Source organism: Aedes albopictus, chromosome 1 (genome assembly GCF_035046485.1).
Source record: "Aedes albopictus strain Foshan chromosome 1, AalbF5, whole genome shotgun sequence".
In the NCBI taxonomy this organism is placed as follows: domain Eukaryota; kingdom Metazoa; phylum Arthropoda; class Insecta; order Diptera; family Culicidae; genus Aedes; species Aedes albopictus.
The window spans coordinates 68,120,660-68,131,203 of NC_085136.1; the positions used below are offsets into that span (position 1 = coordinate 68,120,660).

At 46.4% G+C, this 10,544-nt stretch overlaps 2 protein-coding genes across 2 annotated transcripts; one reads left to right on the forward strand and one right to left on the reverse strand.

Moving 5' to 3' along the window:
• Positions 1 to 77: 77 nt before the first annotated feature.
• LOC115255706 (uncharacterized) lies at positions 78 to 1,036 on the reverse strand. The gene is made up of 3 exons (XM_029853806.2): positions 660 to 1,036; positions 332 to 592; positions 78 to 262 (listed from the first exon to the last, which is right to left on the reverse strand). Exons 1-3 carry the CDS (start codon positions 772 to 774, stop codon positions 228 to 230), a joined length of 411 nt encoding a protein of 136 aa, XP_029709666.2. The 5' UTR covers positions 775 to 1,036; the 3' UTR covers positions 78 to 227.
• A 3,503-nt stretch (positions 1,037 to 4,539) lies between these two features.
• Positions 4,540 to 5,727, forward strand: LOC109401829 (DNA excision repair protein ERCC-1). Its single transcript, XM_019674442.3, has 2 exons — positions 4,540 to 5,222; positions 5,290 to 5,727. Exons 1-2 carry the CDS (start codon positions 4,647 to 4,649, stop codon positions 5,476 to 5,478), a joined length of 765 nt encoding a protein of 254 aa, XP_019529987.3. The 5' UTR covers positions 4,540 to 4,646; the 3' UTR covers positions 5,479 to 5,727.
• The last annotated feature ends 4,817 nt before the right edge of the window (positions 5,728 to 10,544 follow it).

The following is a 10,544-nucleotide window of genomic DNA, read 5'->3' on the forward strand; positions in this document are numbered from 1 at the left end:
AAGCTGGTTCTAGTCTTGAAAATAAAACATCCGTAGTTCAAATTTTGCTAAATTTTCGTTTAATCAAATCAAATGAAAATAACAGAATATTAACAACTTCGCATAAACATTGATTGGCACTTTACCTTTTCTTTTTAGTAGTGAATTGATAATCTTCGATAAACGGTAATCCACTTCGAATGAATCAACCTGAGCGATTCAACCACTTTTACGTATTCTTAGGTATATCAGTTGCTTTTCCGTTCGTAAAATTTCTTATTGGCTGCAAAGAATAATAGAAAGCTTACATTCACCGTTTTTGTATCACGTCACCCAAAATCAAACCACCCACCTGTGATCAACGTGTCCGGATCTTCTTGAACTCGAGCGGCAGCTCCCGCCTCGTCGACTTCCGTTCCGTCCCGCGCTGTTGTCTTCAGCTTGACCTTACCACTGTTAGCCGCCGCCGCCGCCGAAAGCTGCTGGTGCCTCAGGTATGCCCGCCTATATTCATCTTCTGCTAGTGCTGAATTGGTTTGCTCGCCACCACCACCACCCACGCTCACGCGGTACTCGGCCAGTGGAACGACCGTCGATGACACCGCCACCCAATCTGCGTATGTACACACAGCGATGAGTCAACCCCCACTATTCGCGATCGCTTCTCAATCAAAACTTACCAGGTTCGTACTTCTGTCCGGATACCTTCTTGTAGTACATTGGACCTGCTTGGACGGTGGTCAGAGTCAATGCAACCAGCAGCAGTGCAATCACCACCAGCACTTTCAAAGCCATTATAGGGCCGGTTGGGCACTGGAACGTAGCCAGTTCACGAATCACGCACGCGATATATAAAAGAGGCGCCAAAAAGCAGGTGATGTCGTCAAGAGAGCACAAGTGAAACTACCTTGCCCGGTCGACTCGGATCGAAATGAACTCAGACGACCGGTCCGGTCGTTTTCTCCGTACGCGCGAAGCGTATGGCGCGCGGAGGTGTACCACCGTGCTACTACGCAGTGTTGTTGATCGTGTGGCGGGCGGGAGGTTTCTCTCTGTGTCTTCGACGCTGATGAATGGTCGCCAGCGCCGCCACCTGCTTGCACAGGTGATGCGGAGAAGAAAGATCGTGCGAATCGGAGAGGTTGAGACTCGCGCGCATGAATGGAAGTGATCGACCTTTGTGACGGCGGCAGCGGAGTGGTGGAGACATACTTTTGGTGGATCCTTCCCACTCTAAGCCGATCCCCCCGAAAAAGGGCAAGATCGTGACCATTCAGATCGATACGGTCGTTAGGCATAATGCCACGATCGAAACGCTGGCAACACTGCTATTTCAAATGGACAAACAATTATCGTAAAGTTCGTGATTTAAACTCTACTGCAAGTGACGAACCTCTCGGGTCACATTGTTGTATGAAGATTCGGCGCAAGAGTGTGCAGCGATGATAATCAGTTTGCGCAGTTAAGCAAAATTACTTTTCATTTGCATTTGTTTACATTTGAAATCGAAAAGCGAGGGTTGGCGCTATGCGCAGACAGAGTTAGGCGCGCATCATCATCGTTCAGACGCATTATGCTGTATAATTGGAATGGGAAAATCATACTGAATAACTCTTTTTTGTCGTTTGACTTGAAGCTGATACACGACCAGAGAAGTGAGATAATATTAGCTAGATGCGGGGTGGAATACCTATGTGTTAAATGTCGGTCATATGCAAATGTGACTTTTTGTTCACATATAACGGATTGATTCACCACTGCCTTGACGTATTCTGAAACGATTGTTTGAATAAGAGCGAAAGTAACATAATCGACACTGCTGTGATCATATAAGCGTCGTTTAGTTGCTTAGAGTAGTCATTCTACTGATAGTATTCAGAGTCTAGTTCAGCCCCGACACGTTCAGTTTAGAAAAAAAAGATGCGAACGTTTCCTTAATTAAGTTAATTAATGAAAAACTTACTGAAGAAATAGGAGGCCTTGAACCGATCCAGTTCCAACATGAAAGATATTAGAGCCATTCCACTACAAACCTTCAAACAGTGAAGAGCTACTTTTAATAAAGCTAGCACAGATAAACAGACGTAACACTTAGGGGCCATTCATAAACCACGTAGACATTTTGGGGGGAGGGGGGGTCTGGCTAAAGTCTACGCTCCATACAAATTTTAAAATTTTTGTATGGACGAAAGTCTACGTGGGGGAAGGGGGGGATGGTCTGAGATGGTCAAAATTTGGTCTACGTGGTTTATGAACACCCTTAGAACAAATTTCATTAACCGTTATGTGTCCGACATTTTTTTTGCTTTTTTCTACACCGTGCTTTTTAAATGGGCGCTGGGTACCCGGGTACCCTGTCGGCCACATAAGGGTTAAAAACATCGTCACGAAAACGTAATCGACCAATGCTAAACATATTGTGTTTGGCCGGGCCACCACTAGGTGGTGGTCGTGAGCAAACGTCAAACAGGAGCAAAAACGATGCCAGCGTTGCGAGTGGTCAATCGACCAACTACTGAATATTTGTGTGGTACCTTGTAGGTGTTCGTTCATACACGGAGAAACTGAAAAACTCAAAATAATACATACTTTTAAATTTTGAGTTCTTTTTCATCTTCCTTTTCATGCGCTCTTTCTACACGCTAACCCTCAGTTACCCAGATTGATGTCAAAGCGACCCAGATCGAGCAAATCTGCAGTTACTCTAAAGTGGGTAAAGGCACCTTTAATCAAATCTGGGTTTCCGGTATTGGCTTCAAAATCCGGGTAAAGGTTACCCTGATTTAGACGTTTCTCATCGGGGTATTTTCTACCCATTTTTAAATAAATGAGTAAGCATGCATTGAATGGACTGCCCTAGAATAGGTTCCTAAAGTCCTATCTGGATTCGTGTTTTAAATCACAATATATGATACAAGAGTACATATTTACTCATTTTTTGACGTTTTTATTAACCGTAGTTGAAAATATATAATTTTTATTTTTTTTAGTCTTTTGTCTCGTCCCTAGCTTATAACACATACTTTGAGTGATTTTTTTCACCATGTATGTCAGATAGGAACATTTTTGAATTCCCAGTGCGAAAAATGTCGAGCTCCGTCACACAAGGTTGACCTCAAGTGTCAAAGTAGAACTATTTACCATTTTACTTCTTTCGAATTTTCTCATTTTTCATTTGTTTTTCAAGTTCGATTAAAGTACAATTCCGTTTAGAATACCATGCTTGACCGTATTATTCAATATAAGCGAGATTTCGTCTTTAATTTTAGGACCCTATTGTTGTTTCGCCGGATGAAATAAAGTTCCAAGATAAAACACAGGATTTATTAAGCCTCAACGAATACAAGAACGTGTTAAGTATGATATATTAATTAAATAATTCCTTACAAAACTTATCCTCCGATAATGAAAATGCTCCAGATTTGAATACATTACACAATTTTCCATTTGAGTTCATTGCAATGGAAAATTGTGTACATTGTGTGTATTTTGTTCTGCACCGGTTCCTAAATTATTTGAAAAATGTAATTAGCTTAATTAGCTATTGAATTATTCGATTAGCAGGTGAACTAAAAACATACCAGTCATGTTATTACTATTACAGAAGGTGAGCAACAAGTTTTCGCTTCGCGCGTCTTCATCGAAGTATTTTTCCAAACATGTTGTAGCCGGACAAGTGGCAAGAATATCTGAATAGCAATGTTTATGATAAATATAAGCATGATATTATGGAAAATATGAATTACTTATTAGCTTCTAACTTTCGAAATCCGAGATTTTCCAAAGTTTTTTTTTCAGAACCTCTAATTTTTCGGAATATATATCACGAACTAAATGAAAATTTTGACAAATCCCACTTACCCAGATGTTTACCCAGATTTTGACATCAACAAGCCACCAGAAGGAACTGGGTACCGAGATTTTCGCAAAGACACCTTTACCCACAATCAGGGTAAAGGTTACTCTTTTGATGTGAGATATAATGTTTACTCTACTATCTATAGTGAGCGCCAATCAGATTTTTGCTGGCAGAGATGTTTCGGTTTCTAATGCGGCATGTATCAATCCCCCGAGCTGTATGATGTGACTAGCAGATGAAAAAAACATTCCCACGGTCTACGGATATTAATTATAGTGGGCGGATTGACGCATTTTTGCAGATAAATGAACCCCGTTTATTGGATGGGCCCGTATCACATGTTTGCTAACGAAAATGTAAATAAATGGGCCCACCGGTTGAACTTCAAAGCTGGTAAACATTCAAAAAACAGCTGATTTGAAACGTCTCATAAAATGCCTTATAGTGTTTATTAACACTCAAATTTCGAATCTTCTGAATTCACATAGGTAAAATCGTTTTAAATCTAAATGAAATTGTTTTAGGGTGTCCCAGGAAACTCACAGCTTTTCATTTCCGCCATCTCTCACGTGCTTTACGAAAAGCACATTTTTTGCGCGCTTTTTCGATTCAGTCCCGCGCGCCCGCTCTTCATGTTCGAATTTCGAATGCAATGCTCGAATAATCAATCAGCCCGCGCGAAAAAGCTCCCGAAACGTCATCAAAACAATCATTATTTGTTTACGTGCGCGTGCGATTACGAAAAATTCCGGTTACTCGTTACAAATTTGTAATCTTTTCGCGATTTTGGTTGTAAAACTTCGGTACCATGTCCGTTCCGAACGATTCCATGGATGACGACGATCTGCTGGCCAACCTGGACATGCCATCACCGTCGAAAATGATGGCCATGGTAAGTGAAACCTCTGATGCTCCGGGAACTTCATCAGCGGGTGAAGGAGCCGCCACCGTCGTCGTCCGGTCCGTCAACAAGGGCAACTGCGTTCTGGTGAACCCGAAACAGCGCGGAAACCCTCTGCTCAAATCCATCCAAAACATCCCGTGGGAATACGACGACATCGTGCCAGACTATGTGGTCGGAGCCACGTCCTGCATTCTGTACATCTCGATGCGCTATCACAATCTCAATCCGGATTACATCCACGGCCGACTGAAGCAGCTGGGTAAGATGTACGAGCTGCGGGTGCTGCTGGTACAGGTAGACATCCAAGAACCGCACAACGCGCTGAAACATTTGACGCGTATCTGCTTGTTGGCCGATTTGACCATGATGTTGGCGTGGAACGCCGAGGAAGCCGGCAAGATAGTCGAGACGTACAAGATGTTCGAGAACAAGCCGCCGGATCTGATCATGGAACGGCCCGAGCAGAATCCGTACCAGAAGGTGAGTGGCGGGATTTGAGGAATGAGGGAATTGCGTTTGCTGATATGCCAATAATATTTCGTTGCAGCTGGTCAGTGCGCTGACCGCAATCAAACCGATCAACAAGACTGATGCCATGACGTTGATTCAGCACTCCGGCACGCTGGCCAACATGATAGACAGCAGTGAGGAGAAACTGTCGCAATGTCCGGGACTGGGCCCTCGCAAGGCGAAAAAGTTATACAAAGTTTTCAACGAAAACTTTATGAAGTCGTGATGCATTATTTTATTGAACTTCGTTAGCTTTAAAACAATTATTTGATTAAGGTATTTTTAATGGTGTTAATTAGTAACAGTGGGACTTAATGTTTTAACGTCTTAATCATTCAGTGTGTAACAGTAACAGAATGACAGTGTAATGAAATCTTCTTCTTCGCTAAATCTACTATGATCGGTTTCCGTCTTGAACTCCAACAATTTTTCCTCTGTGAATGCTATGAATAAATAACTGATAACTATTCAACAAAAAAGTGTATCATGAAATATGAAGACGCATCTTTATGGTATTACGTGCCTCCTTCAGAAGAAATTACGGTCAACATAAACTCACCCACACATTATACCTATACCATGTGCAAGCGCGAGAAAGGCGACGCGATCGTCATCAAGACGGAACAGTCCAAGTACTCGGACGTCTTGAAGATGATGCGAAGTGACGCCAAGATTGAGGGTCTTGGAGCATACGTACGCAGTATTAGACGAACTCGTACGGGCGAGATGATCCTGGAGCTGAAGCGTCAGAAGGAGCACAAGGGCTGGCAGAAGAGGTCCTTGGTGAGGGTGTGTAGGTGAGGGCTCTGACACATGAGGCGACTCTGAAGGTCAAGGACATTAACGAGATCACCGAAGTGGAAGAGCTCGTCACGGCACTGCGGCAACAGTGCGATGTGCAGGTGGCCGCCGCAGCCGTTAAGCTACGGAAAGGGCCAGCAGGGACACAGATAGCTTTAGTTCAGCTACCTGTGGCGCACGTCAAAAATTCCGTTAAAGTAGGGAGTATAAAGGTGGGTTGGTGTGTATGTCATCTGACATTCCACGAGCCACCAGAGGTTTGCTTCAGGTGTCTGGAGCCAGAACACAAGTCATGGGACTGCAAAGGCCCCGACAGGCGCAAACTGTGCAGGCGATGCGGCGCTGAAGGTCATAACGCCCAAAGCTGCACGAGTCCGCCCATCTGCATGATCTGTACCGGGAAATCTTCGAACAACAGACATCCGATGGGTGGTCCAAGGTGCCCGGCCTTCAAGAAAGCCGCAGTGAACAACAAATCACAGTTCAGGTAACGCAGCTGAACCTGAACCACTGAGATGCGGCTCAACAACTCGCCATCATATCGGACCCATACCAAGTACCCGCCGGCAACGGCAACTGGGTCGCGGATGGGACCAGAAAAATGGCGGCGATATGGACGACGGGTAAATACCCCGTCCAGGAGTTGGTGTCTACTACCTATGAGGGCTTCGTGGTCGCCAAAGTAAACGGGGTCTTCTTCTGTAGCTGTTATGTGCCTCCACGGTGGCCGATCGAGCAGTTCACGCAAATGCTGGACCGCTTAACGACCGTGCTAACAGGGCGAAGGCCGGTAGCGGGTGACTTTAATGCCTGGGCCGTGGAATGGGGAAGCCGTTTCACGAACCAGCGGGGTCAGATCCTGCTAGAAACACTGGCCATCTTAGATGTCGACTTGGCTAATGTCGGTACCAAGGGTACCTTTAGTCGAAACGGAGCGGAGTCAATTATTGACGTGACCTGTTGTAGTCCTGGCTTAACAAGTAGTTCGAACTGGAGAGTAGATGATGTCTACACTCACAGCGACCACCTGGCGGTTCGCTACAGTATCGACTACAATAACAGCAGACAGCGGATAGAAGAAGAGGCGGCTAGGCCAAGGCCAAGCCCTCGCAGGTGGAAGACATCATACTTCGACGAAGAGGTATTTAGGGAGGCGCTCCGCCGTGAGCGAAACTTAATCGGTTTAGACGGCGACGAGCTGGTAGCGGTGCTCTCACGTGCGTGTGATGCGACCATGCCTAAGCGAGTCCACCCTAGAAATGAGAGGCCACCGGCTTACTGGTGGACCGACGCGATTGCGGACCTGCGCCGCGCCTGCCTACGGGCTAGGCGGCGGATGCAGCGAGTACGATCAGAGGAAGAGCGAAACGAACGGCGGGTGGTGTTCGCCGCTGCAAAAGCCGCGCTTAAAACCGAGATAAGAGCAAGCAAAAAGGCCTGCTTTGAGGGTCTCTGTCAGAGTGCCAATACGAACCCGTGGGGTGACCTCAGTAGCTGATGTAGCTTGTGGTTCATTCACCTTCTCTAAGTCCCGTCTTCCATCTGCACTCCGCCGTAGTACTACGCGACACCTTCCGTTCAAGAAACTCAAAGGCGCGTTGGTCCTCTACAGTCTGCACGTAGTTCATGCTTCGTGCCCCTACCGGTCTAATCAGCGTTTTGTAGATAGTTGACTCCGTGTGACGGCGAACTTTGTTCGATCGTAGAGTTCTGCGGAGTCCAAAGTAAGCTCGATTTCCTGCCACAATGCGTCCCTTCTGGTCTCGTTGTCGGCGGTCATCAGTTCATGAGTCCAAGTACACGAATTCGTCAACCGATAGAATTCTGGGGAGGCAGGCGCGTTAAATCCTCTCTAGAGCCCTGTGCCATCATGTACTTTATCTTCCACACATTGATGACTAATCCGATTCGCCTGGCTTCACTTTTTAGTCGCATGTACGTTTCCGCCATCGTCTCAAATTTACGAGCAATAATATCAATATCATCAGCGAAACCAAGCAGCTGAACGGACTTCGTGAAAATCGTTCCACTCGTGTTTATCCCCGCTCTTCTACAACCTCTAAAGCAATGTTGAACAGCAAGCACGAAAGACCATCACCTTGCCGTAACCCTCTGCGAGATTCGAAGGGACTCGAGAGTGCCCCTGGTACTCGAACTACGCACATCACTCGATCCATCGTCGCCTTGATCAACCGTATCAGTTTATCCGGGAATCCGTATTCGTGCATAATCTGCCATAGCTGTTCTCGATCGATTGTATCATACGCCGATTTGAAATCGATGAACAAGTGATGTGTGGGCACGTTGTATTCGCGGCATTTCTGCAACACGTGGCGGATGGCGAACATCTAGTCCGTTGTAGCGCGTTCACCCATGAATCCAGCCTGATATTGTCCCACGAACTCTCTTGCAATCGGTGATAGACGGCGACATAAAATTAGTGTGATCGCGCGGTAGTTCCCGCAATCCAACTTGCCGCCCTTTTTGAAAATGGGACACACGATACCTTCCATCCATTCCTCCGGTAATATATACTTCCTCCTCCCAAATCTTGGTAATAACCCAGTGTAGTGCTCTAACCAGTGCTTCTCCACCGTATTTTAGAAGCTCGCTTGGTAGTTTATCTGCTCTTGTTGCGGCTTTGTTGTTTTTCAACCGGCCAACCTCCTCCTCAATCTCTTGGAGATCAGGGGCCGGAAGTCTTTCATCCTGTGCACATACTCCTAGATCTGTTACCACGCCACCTCCGGAAGAGATTCTAGTGAATCTCCGGAAGAGATTCTGGCGAATCTCCGGAAGAGATTGTAACGAATTTCCGGAAGAGGTTCTGGAAAATCTTCGGAAGAGATTCTGGGGAATCTCCGGACGAGATTCTGGGAAATCTCCGGACGAGATTCTGGGGAATCTTCAGACGAGATCTTGGGAATCTCCGGATGAGATTCTGGGGAATCTCCGGACGAGATTCTGGGGAATCTCCGGAAGAGATTCTGGTGAATCTCCGAAAGAGATTCTGGCGAATCTTCGGAAGAGATTCTGGTGAATCTTCGAAAGAGATTCTGGCGAATCTCCGGAAGAAATTCTGGCGAATCTCAGGAAAAGATTCTGGCGAATCTCCGGAAGAGATTCTGGCGAAACTCCGGAAGAGATTCTGGCAAATCTCCGGAAGAGATTCTGGGAAATCTCCGGACGAGATTCTGGGAAATCTCCGGACGAGATTCTGGGGAATCTCCGGAAGATTCTGGTGAATCTCCGAAAGAGATTCTGGCGAATCTTCGGAAGAGATTCTGGTGAATCTTCGAAAGAGATTCTGGCGAATCTCCGGAAGAGATTCTGGCGAATCTCCGGAAAAGATTCTGGCGAATCTCCGGAAGAGATTCTGGTGAATCTCCGGAAGAGATTCTGGTGAATCTCCGGAAGAGATTCTGGCGAATCTCCGGAAGAGATTCTGGCGAATCTCCGGAAGAGATTCTGGCGAATCTCCGGAAGAGATTCTGGCGAATCTCCGGAAGAGATTCTGGCGAATCTCCGGAAGAGATTCTGGCGAATCTCCGGAAGAGATTCTGGCGAATCTCCGGAAGAGATTGTGACGATCTTCCGGAAAAGGTTCTGGAAAATCTTCGGAAGAGATTCTGGGGAATCTCCGGACGAGATTCTGGGAAATCTCCGGACGAGATTCTGGGGAATCTCCGGAAGAGATTCTGGTGAATCTCCGAAAGAGATTCTGGTGAATCTCCGGAAGAGATTCTGGCGAATCTCCGGAAGAGATTCTGGCGAATCTCCGGAAGAGATTCTGGCGAATCTCCGGAAGAGATTCTGGCGAATCTCCGGAAGAGATTCTGGCGAATCTCCGGAAGAGATTCTGGCGAATCTCCGGAAGAGATTCTGGCGAATCTCCGGAAGAGATTCTGGCGAATCTCCGGAAGAGATTCTGGCGAATCTCCGGAAGAGATTCTGACGAATCTCCGGAAGAGATTCTGACGAATCTCCGGAAGAGATTCTGGCGAATCTCCGGAAGAGATTCTGGCGAATCTCCGGAAGAGATTCTGGCGAATCTCCGGAAGAGATTCTGGCGAATCTCCGGAAGAGATTCTAGCGAGTCTCCGGAAGAGATTCTGGCGAATCTCCGGAAGAGATTCTGGCGAATCTCCGGAAGAGATTGTGACGATCTTCCGGAAAAGGTTCTGGAAAATCTTCGGAAGAGATTCTGGGGAATCTCCGGACGAGATTCTGGGAAATTTCCGGACGAGATTCTGGGGAATCTCCAGATGAGATCTGGGGAATCTCCAGATGAGATTCTGGGGAATCTCCGGATGAGATTCTGGGGAATCTCCAGACGAGATTCTGGGGAATCTCCAGACGAGATTCTGGGGAATCTCCAGACGAGATTCTGGGGAATCTCCAGACGAGATTCTGGGGAATCTCCGCCAGATTCTTGGAAATCTCCACCAGAGGTTCTTAGTAATCTGAACCAGAGATTCGTGAAAATCTCCG

Bases quoted from the DNA above. Each gene is read 5' to 3' on its own strand.
- LOC115255706 (XM_029853806.2), bottom strand. From the start codon at position 774: ATGGCTTTGAAAGTGCTGGTGGTGATTGCACTGCTGCTGGTTGCATTG. The intron at 593-659 runs GTAAGTTTTGAT...GTACATACGCAG, and splicing joins CGGACAGAAGTACGAACCTG to ATTGGGTGGCGGTGTCATCG. The intron at 263-331 runs GTGGGTGGTTTG...TATTCTTTGCAG, and splicing joins TCCGGACACGTTGATCACAG to CCAATAAGAAATTTTACGAA.
- LOC109401829 (XM_019674442.3), top strand. From the start codon at position 4,647: ATGTCCGTTCCGAACGATTCCATGGATGACGACGATCTGCTGGCCAAC. The intron at 5,223-5,289 runs GTGAGTGGCGGG...ATTTCGTTGCAG, and splicing joins AGCAGAATCCGTACCAGAAG to CTGGTCAGTGCGCTGACCGC.